Source organism: Rhea americana, unplaced genomic scaffold (genome assembly GCF_003343005.1).
Source record: "Rhea americana isolate MKP2758 unplaced genomic scaffold, rheAme1 scaffold_53, whole genome shotgun sequence".
Taxonomy (NCBI): domain Eukaryota; kingdom Metazoa; phylum Chordata; class Aves; order Rheiformes; family Rheidae; genus Rhea; species Rhea americana.
In genome coordinates this window covers 3,796,406-3,814,179 of record NW_028186679.1, presented here as the reverse complement: position 1 = coordinate 3,814,179, position 17,774 = coordinate 3,796,406, and the positions used below count along the sequence as shown (strand labels likewise).

The 17,774-nt window shown below is 37.3% G+C and overlaps 1 protein-coding gene across 5 annotated transcripts in view; it reads left to right on the top strand.

Annotated features, from left to right (window-relative positions):
- Positions 1–17,774, top strand: part of MLLT10 (MLLT10 histone lysine methyltransferase DOT1L cofactor) — a 138,740-nt gene that overhangs the window by 27,190 nt on the left and 93,776 nt on the right. For 4 of the 5 annotated variants that reach the window (XM_085318345.1, XM_085318349.1, XM_085318347.1 and 1 more), the window contains one exon: positions 3,444–3,498. The exons of the other annotated variant lie outside the window; for it this stretch is intronic. In XM_085318345.1, the coding sequence (XP_085174471.1) occupies positions 3,444–3,498 (55 nt within the window). The remainder of the gene's footprint in view (positions 1–3,443; positions 3,499–17,774) is intronic. 5 annotated transcript variants of the gene reach the window in all.

The window sequence follows — 17,774 nt, the reverse complement described above, 5'->3', positions numbered from 1 at the left end:
TTTTTTTTTTTTTTTTGAATGTTTGGACAATAAACCCATCTCAGAAATTCTTTGCCATAAATAAGACATACTGAAGAGGAGAACCCATGTGTCATGGTTGGTGTGCTCATATATGAGACATCATCTCGCCATCCGTACAGAGCCCTCTATTTTCTCTGTTGTTGCAGAGATCCAAGCTTTATTCCATTGTACAAGTTGTATGTGAAGCGGTATTTAGCGGAGAGATTCATCTGTTGTTGTTTACTTAGAAACTTCAAGATCCACCCATAAGTCAACTGGAAAAAGGTGACACTGCTCAGACAAGCATTCAAATAAGAAATTATAAATGACTGGACTTTTGAGATGTATATGTATGCACACAATTATTTTATTTGCTTTCTCCTGCAGAGTCCTTTGTAATGACATAATCTAGTTGCTTTGGAGATATCTAAGGTATTTTTTCAGAATTTGCTAATTCTCAGGTCAAAGTATCACTTCATTTGAAATGATGTATTGCTATAGAGTTTTAGAAGTACTAATAAATTAAAAATATAATGGAAAACTGTTTACTATTTTACTAACTGTTCTTAAATAGGTAGAAATGAGGCACATTGACAAAAATTCACTGAAATTTGTCATAAATTCACTGGAGAAAGAAAACAATAAAATGTTTTTACTGTGATGTGTGTTGGATTGGGAGAGAAGTGGGTAGCAGGATCTGAGAGGGTGTAGGTTGGTAACRAATTATGTTATGACCTGAAAGGAGGAAGGGAAATGGTCACTGTGTGGTGTGTAGTATTCTCTGTATGGTGTGAGTTATTCTGGTGCTACTTCATTGCTGATTATAGCTAGAAGTCACAGCCCAGAAATTATTCTATATCCTCAGAGCTAAGTATCCCCTCCCTGTTCCCCAGCTCCCCAGCTGAGCTCAGGCAGGCTGCTCCTTGCCTGGGAAAGGGTTCCTGCAGGCCTCCCTGCASTCGAGCTTTCTTCCAGTGTYAAAGTTCCTTCCTCCTCCTCCACTYTTCTGCTTTCTGTCTTCTATGACTGGTTACTGGTTGCAGCTAGGGCTGCAGAGCAATGATGAGGGGAGACCTAATGTAGTGGACCCAAGTCCTGCAGGAGTATGGGACCAAAAAAAAAAAAAAAAAAAAAAAATGGAAAGTGAGCTCTGCAGAGGCTAAATGGAGTGCACTTAACTCATTTAATTCTTCTGCCTGGTTCAGCTCCTTGTTGCACAGTGTTACAGTGTTTTGTGATAGTTTTTAAATGATGGTAAAGTTTGCTCAAAATGTTTACTCACTCTCTGTTCATTCCTGCTGCAGTGCTACAGTTCCCTGCCTTCAGTTTTGCTTTGTTTGTGAGATTATTCTGCAAGTTGCATCAATGATAAACCTGAATTAAAAAAAAAAAAAGTTCATTTCACTTTATTTCACTGAGGATATTTACAGATAGTTGCCTTAGCAGCTGAGGGAGTGGTAGAAGGAGATGAGTAAGGGAGAGGTGAAGGGGAGGAAGAAAAGAGAACTCCTAAACTGGTTTTACCACTAATGAAAATGTATGTCATGTTTCCACAGGCTTGCAGAGGTGGGGCAAGGTAGACTAATTAACAGCTTCCCTTGCCCCAGTCTTTGATATATCACTGCAGCACATTGGGCTGAAGCTCCCAGCTGGAAGCTTTGGGAAGGGCAGCAAACTTTATTGCACTATCAGACTTGATATTACTTCTTGCTTTGAGAATTTAATTCACTGTATAGAGAATTCACAAAAAATTAACCTACAGATACCAAGTGTCTTGCAGTAGCTAACATCTGATATTTGGAAAGCAAAATGTTAAAGTATTCACATACTGCATGTGTGTGGCCTGTACAACTTAACAAAGTTTTGCCCAGTAAGATTTGTTTAAAATAAGTTAAGCATYTTCAGTTGCAAAGAAATTCTCTTTTGTAGTGCTCTGAGTCTGTAGGCAGCCTGAAAAAAATAATTTAGACGTTTTCAGCCACTATAACCTGTAAGTTTCACCATAGGTTTAATACTGCCTTTTAATAAATATCTGGTTATTTTAGTGGGTGAATGTGAGGGGAGGAAAGGTGAAGCAAAGAAACAAAGCAGCGGTAATCCTAAAGATTCTTCTGTTCTATGTACAGCTATTTATACCAATCTATTGAGCTAAAATAATTTTTAAAGTTTGTCTTCTATTCTACGCTTATATRAAATTCTTCTTGCTGCTAATACCAGTCTTACAGGTGAAGAGGAACAGATAGCCTTCAAGATGTACTTTAGCTGTGTGAATTTCAGGAATTGAATGCTTTATTCCTTAAATTTAGGCAATCTGTTTTTGAGGCACTTGCTTCCTAGGCTCCTTTATCTGCTGACTTGCCGGTTAGCTGATAAGGAAGAGTAGTGTTGTTTAGGGAACACAGAGAAGATCTGTAATTAGACCAGATGTCCCTTTCCATTTGAAGGATATGGTATTAAGTTTGCATCTGATGATACAACTTGTTCAGCTTCTTAAAAGCTTATTAGATTGGTATGCTTTGATTTGTCTTTGATCTGGGAATGTATAAATGTTGCAATAAGCTGATGTCTCAGTATAGGCTCTCCTGTAGCGCTGTTTCATTGCATGTCATTTGGAGCAGTTGAAGAGGAGTATTTGTCAAACCCATTCCGTTTCTGTCATCTCTGAACTGATTTGGGATTGGTTCATGCTACTTTAGAACTAGGTAAACTTCATATTAAGGAAGTTAAATAGTGGCAGCTATAACAAAAACAATATACTGGTGTGATCCTGGAGGATGTCAGAATAGGTTGTCATACTTCAAGTTTCAAGACATCCAGTCTGCAGGAATTTCAAGGATGAGCCAACTTCTGACTTYCTTTTCCTGAAACAGAAAGCAAGATTTTTTTCAGCTTTTTAGAAAGAATAAATGGGAGTCAGCAGTGACTTTGTGAAGCCAGCTAAAATGTGTGCACCTGTACTAATTATATCCATGGTGCATCTTTGTGATTGACCACCTTGTTGAACTCAGAGAGAGATGCCAGGAGAAAGAAATATGATAGGGAGTCCTTGGATTGTGCCCAAGTTTCTTATCACTGAGTGAGCCTAGGTTGTGCTGCAGTTTTTGGAGGCTTGCCTCCGGAATTCCAGGGTGTGGAAACCACTAATAAACTTGGAGATAGAATTGCAAATAACTTAATAGTTTAAAGATCTGAATGAAAAAGCCTTGTTTGTGATGAACTAATGTTAACATTAATAGTCAGGTAAAGGTTAAGGGAAAACATACCTCTTCACTTTTAGAGAATGGTTCCGAGCTCGCTTGTGTGCTTTTCTTTCTTTCTTTCTTTCTTTTTTTTTTTCTTCCCTGCCCCCCAATGACAGATAACAACTTTAATTTGTGTGGTTTCTTTTGCAATGCTCCTATGATCATTCCATTTTTTTATTTTATTTTTGCTTTTTTTCCTAGAGATGTGAATTATGTCCTCATAAGGATGGTGCTTTAAAGAGAACAGATAATGGGGGTAAGTTTTATTCTTATTTTTTGTGAACTCTTATCTTATATGAGGAGAATGAGACTGTGAGAAGAACACATAGGAATCCTAGCTATAAACCAAAAAGAGCAACTAGTTTATCAAGCTATCTGGTTTGGAAAAAGGTAAATATTTCACAATAGGCTTTACTTGTCCAGTATAGGTTAAATTTAGTTTGAGAATATCAATCATTATTTTTTTTTTTATTTTTTTTTTAGATAAAAGAGTAAAGGAGAAACTCTATTATAATACAAGATTTAATATTAAGGTTTGACAGAGATAAAGGACAAACTGTATATGTATTCAAATGGAGTTTGAACGTTTATAGAAAACTGYTGGAAGTGCATCCTTCATTCTTATGCATGGAGGAGAGTGGATTTTTAAGTCTGTAGCCCAGACTGAATACACCAGTACATTTTAAAAGGATAGTTCTTTCATGCATGGCTTACTAATAGGTTCTACAACAAAGGAGTTAGAGCTGAAAAGTTGGAGTAGCGATTTACTGTGCCTTGCATTTTTGTAATTGCATCATTCAGGATATCATCAGTTCTTCTGAATAAAATTGCTAGAGAAATCTACTGAATAGTCTGTCTTGGTTATATTTTTACTAATTACTGAGTGATATAAAATTAACTTTTTAATCACTTTTACAAAACCTTGTTCTATCTTAATTATATACCTGTAAATTCTAGTTCCTCGTCTATCTCAAATTAGCCTAGTTATTTTGACAGTGAGACACTTCTGTGAGGGGAGAAAGGATAATCAGCATTCTAGATTTTGTTTGGACAACCTGTGTACGTTGTATTCTGAAAGTTTTATGTTCCATACATAGTATTTTAATTAAATATATAACTTTTTCAGCTTAGTGTTGAAGTAATTGCTACAGCTTGTTTTCTATTTGTGTAGCAGTTGAGTTACAGGAGCACAGAGTCTGCCTGAATTTGAGCTGATCTGTACTCTCTTTGGCACACTTTGTGGTGTAGAGTGCATGTTCTGATATTACTCATTCTGGTATCTGGTCATCACCAACGCGTTAATGACTGTAGTGTCATTTGTGGGTGTTGGGAGGTTGTATTGAGTCTGTGTTGCCTCTCTATCAATGAAAGTATCTTAGGTACCAGTCCAGTATGTTAGCCATGGAACTATTCTTCCTCTCAAAGGTTGATAACATGRCAGTGTTGAGTTAATTTCTTTAAAATAGCTGCTGGATGCTTGATTTTAGGAGATAAGCTGTAAGAAAATCTTGGCTTTTGAAAGCTACAGTAAATTTTTTTGAACTAAGAAGTAACTGAAGTGTRTGTTTCTGTTTTTATACCTAGTGGTGGTCAGGAATACTTTGTTTTTCTGTATGGTAATTTTGAAGGGCTCTCCTCCGCCCCCGTTGTCCCCCATGGATTCTTGAAAGTGTATCTTGACAGTGTACATCAAACATCTGAGCATCTAACTGATAATCCCTCTTGCAATATTTTTGATACTCACTTTTCAAAGTTACATACTTGTGAATTCATATCTGCAAGTAAGTTTCTATATAAAATGGAAATTATTTAAATTAAAAAACTAAAGACATTACTTCTCATTTTCACAACAAAACATTTTCATCAATATACTTGACTATTACAATRTAACTATTTCTGACATAGAAAACCTCATTGTATTGCAGATAGCACACAAGTGAAAAGAATAAAAACTGTCCTATACTTAACACCGGAGTTACCTGACTTTGACTGTCATTTTTCTGGAACTACATCAACTACCRGAGTTATTACAGACTTACAAGATGAAGGCAGTGACCAGAAAGGACAGTTTCCAAGACATTTTAAGCAATCTTTGAGTACAGTATATATCTCAGCTCTTGCTCCTGCTATACTGTTTCTGCATTGTGCTATCTTAACTCCAGTAGGAACTTGCATCTATAGGAGTATATTGGTTATAGGATATCTCTTTTTATCGTATCTTTTGGAARTACTTAGCTTCTAGTATTTGATTTGAAAATCAGTTTTCACCAACTAGTACTGTTGGACGAGTTGTATTCTGTTATCTTACATGTATTACAGCAGAGTTTCCAAGTTACGATATTACTGAGATTACATTTCTGTCAACCCCTATGAGTATCCAAAAACTTAAAACTTCATAGCAGAAAAATCTTAAGAATTTTTTACTTCACTTTCTGAAAACAGCCCTCTTTCCATAATAGGTCTTCCAGGTCTTAGCACTGAATACAGCAATTTCTACCTTATGGACTAAATGTACTGTAAATAAAAAYTTTACAGAAGGATATGAACTCAAACTAGTCCTGCATTTCAGAAATCTGTGTTGTCAATCTGAAGCTTTCCTTTCAAAATGTCAGCTAACAAGGGATTGGGATTGTTCTAGAACAGTTTCAGACTTGAGGAAGAATTGCTGAAGACCTTTAATTGTCACAGTCTTGTCAAGTTAAATTATGTTTGCAGTGGGTTAACGCTTTTTTTTTTCCTTAATACTCTTATGCTGCTTGTTGCTAGGGGCAATTAAAAATAATAATTTTTGAGAAAACATTTCCAATAAATCCTCACAGTGATCTAACTTGAGAAATTTGTAATTATGAAGTCTTTTTGTAAGTGTAGAAATAATTAAATGGTCTTAACTTTTCAGAACAAATGAGGAAATAAACTTCACTGACTTTTATTTCACTGAAATAAAACTCTACTTCTGGCAACAAGGAACTCTATTGCATGTCCAGAAAACCAGTGCCATTTTTGTTTTGATTGCCAATTTTATGTGGATATAACTAGARCTCATAGATTGTCTGCTGCTCTTTAGGATTTTTCTTACTTTTTTTAATAACAATCTTCTGGATATTTACTTTCTACTAGTGTGGAAAAAACATACTTATTTTGGGTGCTGAAGATACTATTTTTCTGTTACTTTAGGAATTCCTTTTTTTTTTTCTTTTCTTTTTTTTTCTTTTTTTTAACCTTTTACTGCAATATTCCATGATTTACCTGACCTGGAATAAGGCACTGTTACTGCAGGCAGTGGTCTGCAGGCTATGTGTTACTTCCTCTTCCTTTGTGCTGGCACTAGTATTAAAACTTATTTTATTTAGCTGAAAATTAATCCAGAAAAATAAATTCCCTGATCCAGCTGACCATGCTAATATCAGGGAAAGTGCAGAACTTTTCTTTTAGCAACACCCTAGACTTGTATTGTCTTTTGAATCGTCAGGTGGAAAACTATACTAGAAAGTGGCCTAACCTTTTAGTTTATATGTAATGGTGTTATGTTGCCTTTAGCAGAACTCTGGGGCCTTATTATATGTTTTTGACAAAGTAGTCTGGGAATCAAACTTCTGTTGTTGTCAAGTACACAAAATAGTCTGTGGATTTTTAACAGTCGTGTTTTTTTTCTTCAAGTAGCAGTGAAATTGCATTATGTGTCCTTCCTTAGCAAGCAAGCAACTTCCTTTTAGATCTATTTTTATTCTTTATACTTCTGGATGGAGATATCTACTGTTCCTTAAGTTACTAAGTTCCTGCAGTTACTGAGGGGTAGTGCTAGGTTCTTCAGTACCATCTATAGTAAGTACAGAATTTCAGATTTCAGTGATATCATAAATGCAGTATTCTTGAAGTAGTTCTATCATACATCTTAKGCAGAACTTGGCAGGGCTAGCAGCAGATGGTAATAGAATAGGAACACCTTGTGGAGGCTAAAAGCATTTGACCTGCTATCTTTATCAGTATTTAACTGGATTCTTGGGAAAGTCCAGTTCTTGCATACTTTCTCAGACTAATTTCCCAGTTTAGAGAGATTTATGCTTTGTGACTTCTTGAGGTGATGTCTTTGTGTTTACTAGGGTGTGATGGATTCTTGTTCTCTTAATTTGTTGAATTACGAGTTTTCAGTGTCCGTAGTGTCTTGTTGCAAAGAACTGCACAGCTGATCTGTACATTGTGTAAAAATGTACACTACTTTACTTTGAGCCTATTCCTCTATAACATTATTTGATGCYATCTAGCACTTTCTTAGGAAGTGACAATGAGCAGTGACTCCCTGTTCATGTTCTCCCTACTTTTTCTGGTTTTATAGACCTCTATCATACTCTCTTCATGGCTTCTTTTCAGGACGAAAGGCCCCTGAGTGATTGGACATTGCTTGTACAGAAGTCTGATCATCACTCTTCATTTTTTTTATATCCCTTCCAAATGATACATAATCTTTACCAGAGCTGAATATGAAATTACAGAAAAGCAAATCTGCTGCACTTGAGGCCATGGAGTCTCTAGGCTGTAAAATGAATATAATATGATTTAGGATCTTCTAATGCAGACCGCTAATACAATTATGGGTCACCATTTTTTGGGTACCAACTTTGTCATTAATTACAAAGTGTTTTCACTAGTCTAAACATATAAACTCTCTTGAAACAGGAATAGATCCTGAAACTGGAACAAAACTTGTGTCATTTGAATGAGATTTTTGTTTGAAAAATGCTCTTAAAATTGAGTGTACTGTTTTGTATATCTGCTCTGAAAACAGAAGACCTAGGTAACTTAAATTTTTGAAGCATTAACTGTTTTTACAGCCATAATTAACTCTTGACTATTGGAGTTGTTGACTGTAGGGTGGAGCAGGGCAAGTTCAGATACCCCAGATAATAGAAACCACTCAGGTAATACGGTTACTAGAGAGTATCATGTAAGCATTTCATTTAGTCAGTGCTGTGGACTCATCCAGATGTTACTGCACCAAGTTGCCAGTGTGTCTGGTTCTGGAAGGATGAAGGTTCATCAGTGTTTCTGAAGCCCTAGCACCAAGTGGAGATGACATTTTTTTATTGATCATAACCTTTTTTGGCACGCTGGAGAGTGCACAGATGCCTGACTGTTACTGGAGCACTGAAGGTGCCTGCTGTCGCCCTAAGCAGAACTTGTGGTGAGTCCAAATAGATAATTCTGTTTAGATTTGAGCTGACTCTGTCGTAGTATGTGCTTCAGTGTCTCTCCATTACTTTCCATTGTGGGAGACCTGAACTGACCCTGAAAGAAGCAACTAAGATCTGGTTGCACGTATTTGTTCAATCTCTTCATACGGTGACCATTTTCAGATCATTCTGCATCTAAACTTCYATAGGTCTTGGAAAAAATACAGCTGCATTTAGCAGAATGCTACTTGTACTAATATCCATGATGTGGCTGATCTGTCAGTGGATTATCTATGTTGAAGTATTCAGAATTGACTGTCTTTAGCTGTATTTGATTAATTCATTTGTAGTGGAATATTGTATGGTGATGATCAGAGTGATTGTCGGAACCTTTAGGAATAAGCTTTGAATATGTAAATAATATATTTCTTTAACATTTTTGGCTGCTTAATATCTGCTACTGTTTTATGGATATTATTAAGTCTTGTGAACGGAAATATCTTCCTTATATTTGGATTTCATGGATTTTTTTTTACATAAATATTACAGATTTTTAATTGTTTGCAGACTTCAATTGTTAAATTTCTGTCAGATTGCTTTTGCTTTTTTGTTTTTAATTTATATCGAAAGTAGAAAAGTAGGATTGAGTTGAAACAGGAACATTGCTATTTGAATATGCTTGTTGACAGAATTCCTTGCTAAATTGTGCTAATGTTCATTTAGGAGCTCCACTATGGTTAAAATATATGACTGAATATAAAAAATCTTTAGAATGAGGAAAAACTGTGATATATATATGAATTGCTTATTGATTTGCTGTTCTATATATAAGAAGGCTGCTGAAAGACTTGATTAATTTTTCTGTAGTACTGTCCTTGTATGTGGTACGTTTTTTAGAGAAACAGAAGAGCAACAAGTGAGCATTTGTTTGAAGATAGCTGAGAACTGTAGGCTGTTTGAAGTAGGTAAATTTCAATGTAGTAATATTTTGTTAATTTGGGAGTCTATTTTAACTGTTAAAACAGTGTCCTTGCTTGTTTGACACAGTGCAGAGGAAGTAAAATCATGATTGGTTAAACAGATTATAGTTTTTGAATCTTAATTCTTACATTTTATGATAATATTCAGCATGTAATCTCTGCTTTTTTAAGCAAAACTATTCTGTTGTATCTAATATTCTTGGTTTCTCATTTAAATAGTTTTCTTACAGTAATCTTTGTCTACCTTTGTAAGTCTAAAAGGCTCTTTTTTTGCTCTACAAGTTGTTACTTTGAAATCTGATTCCACTGGATGATGATCAGGAATGCTGTGTAACAGCATTCTTTGTATCAGCTTTTCAGCAAGACTTCTTTCATGCAGCTGCTTGGGAAAAGGCCAGCTAACAATGCAGTGGTTTTATGTCATCATCCAGGCTTTCTTTCCGTCGCATGGGTTAGCATAGGGAGCTCCTAAATCTGTAACAAACATCATGTGCTAGCTTTTTTTTTTTATTATGGCAACAACTCTCCCTGTCAGATTTATTGTTCCATTTTGTTTTCTTGGTGTTAATATCCAACATGAATGGTGTAATGTTGTGTATACATATTTAGGTGCGTAGGTTGTGCAAGAAATGCTTATGTACACGTTCTCATCCTTTTGTACAGGTTTTCGGGGTTTTTTAAATGGCTTACACTTTTTTTTTACCATCTTTCCTAGTGAAAAACACATATATAAATGTTTTACTAATACAAATATGTAACAGTAAATATTTGCTATAATAAATTCTATGATGATATGTGTAACTAGTAGATATAAATCTATAGTGAGGAAGAAGTTTTTAGAGAAAGTTTTAGATACATATTTCTGTTCTTTCTTTCTTTCTCTGTATAATATGATTTGGGAGGGGAGAGGGGTGAGAGAGACTGCTTAACATCGTTGCATGTTAGCTAAAACTATTCACTTAGTGGATCAGTGGAATATAATCTTTAGCTATTCCAAAAACAAACTATTTGCTGTGATGACAAATGATGCTTTAGAAAGAATTTTTCTTGTGTGCCAGTTTTTTAGATGAGAAGCAAGGTGTTGATAAATGGTGATTTTTGATAAGAATTCTATAGTAGGATTCTGTGGAATGTCTCCTCTTCATAGGCAAGCAGTATTTTATTTGTTTGTTTGTTTGTTTGTTTTATTTTTTAAACAGATAATGTCACTTCATTCTGTGCACCAATGATAAGGTGGGCAATACAGTGAGACCTCTAGCATTAGTGTAAGCACCTTTTCACCCATCTTTGAAAAGATTGAATCAAACAATATAATGAGGATAATACTACATTCATTATAGCAAAGTCTAAGACTATATTTACTAGGGTCAAGGAAACTGCAGTATCTCAAGCTGACAGATTTATTTTCTGCAAGTTTCAGTATTTTTATTTATTTTTTTTTAACAGAAAAGGAGAATCTGGATCAAAACAGAAGTGTGTAAAATGTCCTAATGAAGAGATGCTTAACTAAAAGTCTAAAATAGTACTTAATCTTACCCTCTGGCAAATAGTAACAATAATTGTTGTAAGTACATCTGTGCTGGCTTCACCTTTCAGAGTGGAGTATAGCTGACTCTTGGGGTCAGTCAGCAGATCTAGCAGTTGCCAAAACTGAGGGTGCAGTTTCATGTCATTTAAGCCTACTATTGACCACCCCTGAAAGGAGTGGGCTGTATTTTTTCTCATGACTGTTTCCTCTCCTGTGGTTTTGTATATGGTAATTCTACAACTTTAGCTTGGGTCACATCAACTTCTTTGCTGATCTGACTGGAAAATAAACTTTTCCAGGTTTAGTAATCAGTTGAATAACATTTCATGTGGCTAGCTATGTAGCAGGATTACACTAAAGGGAGCAAGTAGGAATGTGCAATTGAAAGTGATAGATAAGTGGGACTTCACTTTTTGATGACAGCTCACAGTTGAAATGGATTGAGGTGCATCCTTAAAATAGATCCTTGAACGGCCTTGATAAGAAACTAATGTTCCCAAAAATGAAAGGTTTTTCCATCCTAGAGAAATACATTCACTTGGTTTAGGAGTGAGCTATGCTTAAAAAACAAACACACAAACAAACAAAAACACTTGGGAGAAATGAACATACACAGAACACATTAATAAATTTTACTCTGAAACTAGTGCACAGTTAGAAGATGATGGTGGCATCCCAGAGTGCTATTATGGGACCTGACTGACAGTGCAGCTGGATCTCAGTGTGGCTTTATGATCCTGTTCTCCACAGTCTGTTACTGCTTTGCAGCACAACTTCAACATAGATTGTAGGAGATGGCCCTACCACTGGATATGCTCTGTACCTGTTAGCTCAGAAACTATCTGTGGGCTTCTCTTGATTTGTGTGATAGGACAGATTATAAATGTAAATTCTGTTGCTGTTAATTTTATTATGAAGTAGAAGATTTTTAAAAGCAAGGCTTTAAACATTTGTTCTGAAAGAACATGGAAACCTATGAATTTCTTTACGGGGAAAGAGCTTGTGAATGAAGTTTTGAACATTTAAACTGTCATTGTAAAAACAAAAAATTAGACTAGTAATGTACTGTATGTTATTTATCTTCTTGAGTTTTCATTATTAATTTAAGATTACTTTGACAGAGTTTGCTTCTAGTTCTCTTGCATAGAGTTCTTTGTAGGTAACAATGTTTTCATTTGATAAAGGTGAAATTAAGAGTTAAGAGCCCAATATTTGTTAGTCTGAATGTTAGAATTTGAATATGTTGTATTAATTATCTACTAAATATCTAAAATTAGAATATTTTCACTGAGTTAAAGTTAGTTAGGAACCCAAAATCAGAATTTCAGCCAACACTTAAATGTTTTGCATCCTAAATTAGCAAAACCACAGCAGTTATGCCGGGGTATAAGTTAAAGTAAAAAAAGGGCTCACTTTAGATGAAAAGCTGAAAATTCCATAAGATATACTGCAACTTTGAGGGATTTTGGGCATGAATTTTTGATTTCTGACATTGGGGGAAAAAAAACATTTTCAGCATCATTGTTATAGACAATGATTTTGGGGTTGTTTTATATGTCAGTTTAGGCGTTATTTTAGCGTTGATTGAAATTTCTTCTAAGATCTTCTGAAAGTAAAGGAAAAATGTCTTACTACACTTCTGTGATCTTATTCTAGAAAAGAAAGTGGAAATATTTTTTTGAAGTGGAAGAGGCAGTTCCCAAAACTGATAGAGCTAAAAAGTACAGTTGAAATACACATTTTTAATTTTATGTTTCACCAGTAAGTTTCCAACAATTAATAACCAAAAACCATTTGCATTTTACAACCTCTGGATCAGAGGATTGATTACTGTAGAATATAAAACAAAAGATTCAGTGAATATGCCAGCCCGTGTTACCCAGCTGTCTGTGTTCTTTCAGCAAATACAGTTTCAATGAAAGCACTTCTGATAAGAACCCACAGGGGCTACCTCATTTTTTGATTTGAATCCTGGTGGTATTTTTTCCCTCCTGTTCTTAAGCTAAAAGCSTATGTGTGTTCTGACATAAGCTGTGCATTATTGTCCACAGAACTTATAATACAGAAAAAAACTCATATATAAAATGGCCATCTTCTCAAAGGTTGAAAAATAATTAATTAAATAAAAAAAAGAAAATACTGAGGATAGGGAAAGCTTTAAAAATATTCTGCTAGATGCCAATACCTGCAACTGTAAAAAGCTTGGGATTTTTGTTCCCCCTGGTTAAAGTTGCCCTGAAAGAGAGATGAAAGCAAAAATAAATTGTGTACAAGTAATCCAGTGGAAATAGCAAGAGTTTGTTAGCAAACATTGTAAGTTAAATTGAAGCAAAAAGTTTGTAAGTAAAATTCAGAAGGAATAAATCTATGACCAGTTGTTTGTATGTAAATCGTGCACCACCAGAGTGAATGGAAGCTTATCACTGATTTTGATAGGAAAGGATAAGAATCGCAGTATCACAGTATGGCTTTGGTTGTAAGGGACCTCTGGAGATCATCTAGTCCAACCCCCCCTTGCTCAAGCAGGATTACCTAGAGCACATTGCACAGGATCACCTACAAGCTCATTTTGAGTATCTCCAGAGAAGGAGACTCCACAACCTCTCTGGGCAACCTGTTCCAGTGCTCCGTCACTCTCACARTAAAAAAAGGTTTTTCCTCATATTGAGGTGGAACTCCCTGTGTTTCTGTTTGTGCCCATTGCCTCTTGTCCTGTTACTTGACACCAAGGAAAAGAGTTTGGTCCCATTCTCTTGTCACTCTCCCTTAACATATTTGTAGACACTGATGAGATTCCCCCCTCAGTCTTCTCTTCCCCAGGCTAAAGAGGCCCGGCTCTTGCAGCYGTTCCTCATAGGGCAGATGCTCCAGCCCTCTGATCATCTTTGTAGCCCTCTGCTGGTCTCTCTCCAGTAGCTCCATCTCTCTCTCGTACTGGGGAGCCCAGAACTGGACACAGTACTCGAGATGAGGCCTCCCCAGGGCTGAGGAAAGGGGCAGGATCACCTCCCTCCAGCTGCTGGCAACACTCTCCCTGATGCAGCCCAGGAGACCATTGGCCTTCCTGGCCACAAGGGCACATTGCTGGCTCATGGTCAGCTTGTCATCCAGCAGCACTCCCAGGTCCTTCTCTGCAGAGCTGCTCTCCAGCAGGTCGGCCCCCAGCTTGTACTGGTGCCTAGGGTTATTTTTCCCTAGGTGCAGCATTCTGCCCTTGCCCTTGTTGAACCTCATGAGGTTCCTCTCTGCCCAGCTCTCCAGCCTGTCCATGTCTCTCTGAATGGCAGCACAGCCCTCAGGTGTATCAGCCACTCCTCCCAGCTTGTTATCATCAGCAAACTTGCTGAGGARGCATTCTGTCCCCTCATCCAGGTCGTTGATGAATAAATTGAACAAGACTGAAGCCAGTACTGAGGCCTGGGGAACATCACTAGCTCCAGCTAGACTCTGTGCCACTGAAGACGACCCTCTGAGCTCTGCCTTTCAGCCAGTTCTCAGTCCACTCCTGTAACATGCACTTCCTGAGCTTGCCTATGAAGCTGTTATGGGAGACTTCAGCAGTCTTGCTGAAGTCGAGATAGACAACATTCACTGCTCTTCCCTCATTTCCCCAGCCAGTCATTCCATTAGAGAAGGCTGTCAGATTGTTAAGAATGATTTCTCTTTGGTGAATCCATGCCGACCACTTCTGATTGCCTTCYCTTCCTCCACATGCTTAGAGATGACACCAAGGATGAGCTGTTCCATTACCTTTCTAGGGATGGAGGTTAGGCTGACTGGCCTGTAATTTCTTAAGTCCTTGTTGCTGTTTTTGAAGACTGGAGTGATGCTGCCTTTCTTCTGGTCCTCAGCCACCTCTCCAGTTCTCCATGACCTTTCAAAGATGATGGAGAGCAGCCTAGCAATAACATCTGCCAGCTCTCTTAGCACTTCTAGGTGCATTCCGTCAGGGCCTATGGATCTTTGGATGTCAGGTTTGCCTAAATGATCTCTATCCTGATCCTCCTTGACCAAGGGAAGGTCTTACTTTCTACAGTCTTTCTCTCGTCTCCAGGGTCTGGGGTTCCCGAGGACTGGCCTTAGCAGTCAAGACTGAAGCAAGGAAGGTATTCAGTAACTCTGCCTTCTCTGTATCCTTCACTACCAGGGTGCCCACCCCATACAGCAGCAGGCCAACATTTTCCCCTTCCTTTTGCTACTGATGTATTTGAAGAAGCCCTTCTTGTTGTCCTTGCTGTCCCTTGCCAGATTTAATTCCAGATGAGTCTTAGCCTTCTTTGTCACATCTCTGCATACTCCGACAACGTTCCTATAATCCTCCCAAGTGGCCTATCCCTTTTTCCATATTCTGTGTACTTTCTTCTTCTGTTTGAATTTTGCCAGGCAGGAGCTTCTTGCTCATCGTGCAGGTCTCCTGCCCTCTTTGCTGGACTTCTTACTCATAGGGAAGCACTTGGAGGAAGTAATGCTTGAATATTAACCAGCTGTCTTGGACCCTCCTTCCTTCTAGGGCCTTAACTCGTGGGATTCCTCCAAATCATTCCCTGAAGAGGCCAAAGTTCTCCTGAAGTCCAGAATTGTGATTCTACTTATTGCCTTATAAGATCTATACATGTATCCGTGGAACCTTATCTGGAGCAACAGTAATCCTAATAACAACATATGTTCTTACCAAAGACTGAAAAATCATCAGGAACAATTAAGAGAAGTCAGAGCACCCCATTATTATCTGTCATATGTTTTTTAAGAAGAAGAATGATGAAAATAATTTCTGTTCCAGCAATAACTAGTGAGGATGTCGTAAACGTTGAGTATGTAGAACAGAGTGACTGACATTAAAAAAAAATCAATTTTTTTCACACTTAAATATTGGGAAAGCTTAAAAGGATTGGATTTAGTTATGTCTTTGGATAAACAGATGTGTGGTTGCTGACAGAGTTGGTAGTGGCCCAAAAATAGTCAAGTGGTAAGTAATTTGAATAGGAACTTTACAAAACAATCCGATGGTTTCAGATGGAATTAATTGAACAGTGTGTATTCTTAACATARTCTTGAACATTCTCATAAACTCAGACGTAAAGAATCTGCTTGCTGCTTTTAACAGTTACATGTACAGCTTGGATGAGTGTCTTTTTAGGACATCTGGTTACTCCAGCTTACAAAATAAGATGTCACCTAGCACAAAACAGTAGACAAAGGAAGCACTCAACTCTGAACATGGCAGTAGGTGTTTCATTTGATAGAGACTCGCAGTCCTAGGCTGTGCTTGAGAATGGTTGCCTAAAGGAGGCTGCTTGTGGCAAGATAGCAGAATAATTAAAGCACTTGCCAACGAAGAGGAAGGTCTGGGTTTCTGTCCCCTCAACCAGAGGAGTTGGAGTTTTGCATGAAAATGGCCTATTATGCCTGGCTATGTAATAACTGAGGGCAGGGGGTCTTGTCTAATCTTACCTCCTGAACCTAGGCTAATATAGTAAAGAATGCAAGATAGCTAGAGGTAGACTGTCTGTGGTGATAAGCATGAACCATCCTTATTTTGTAGCCTGGAGAAGTCTTCCTGGGGAAGATAGCATCGGGTTTCTGATTTCTGCTTTTGATGTTATTTGTGAATATTTATATATGCATATTATATAGCTAATTGCAAAAGATATGTGCAGGATATAGAGCATGTAGCAAAATCCTGGGATGTTTCCTCTGTCCTCTGAGAGGATGATGGAGGCATTGTATCACTGTATTATATAATCAAGATCCCTCTCAATCACAAAAAACATGAGAAGTGAAGGCTTCTTGTGTGCTAGCAGCTCACTCTTCCTTCAGTGAGACAGAGGAGAGTTATTGTGCTGTCCTGGTTTGGCTGTACATGTCTTTGCTTCCATGCTTTCCTTTTTTGTAGCAAGAATGAATAGTCTTTGGATGTTTAGGAAAAAGGTGATAGTTCTTACTGTCTGCTTCCTTTTCTGTTTTCTTCTTCTACTATTTTGTCCTTATGGTGAAGTTGAATATTCTTGACTTTCCTCAAGCTTTGATAACAGTTTTGTGGAAGAGTCTACAGATGTTCTCTGTAGATGGAGATTCCACAGCCTCTGTAAGCAACCTGTGCCAGTGTTTAACCACACTTAGTGTGGAACATTTCTTCTTTAAGCTTTCTTGAGAGAGAGCTGCTGCATCTCTCACGCTTCCTTTGTTCCTGTGCATTTGTCCTGTCCCGTAGCCAACTTTCCTCCTCCAGCACTGAGTGGAAGTACAGGTGAGCTGGATGTTGCTTTTCACTGGTGACGTTTTGGATGACATAACATTTAAGCAGTCACGCGTATAGGTTCTCTTGAGTCCTGGTGGAGGTGGTGCTAGAATAGGCTTCTTTTATGACATAGGCTTTTGAGGGGGGTAGAGGAAGATGAGAGTGCTACAGCCTCCTCTGTGGTATGCATATTTATTGGACAGATTGGGATTTTTCATCAAGTCCAAATTATCTGAGACCTAAGGAAGATGCTGGAAACCAGTGGAAGAGGTCCTTCGCCCACAGTTCCCTGAGTGCTTGTGGATCTCTTGTTCAGAAAGTGCATTAGAGCTATAGTATTTCATTGCTTCATGATACAGATGCTGCTTTTATTGTAGGGAATATTAAAGTGTATTATTGTCCACAGCTGGATATATACTATATGTTTTAGAAATCAAAATGTATTAATCTTTAAATTACTGGATTTATGTATTTTTTTCTTTTCATAGTGATGTAAAAGTTCAGGTATTAGAGCTACTTTTGAAACTGATTTCTTGTAGTGAAAATTCTTTACCTGAGACCTAAAATACCTAAATTTTAGCTGGCTTAGTAATAGTGTTTTTGTTTGGTTGGTTTGTG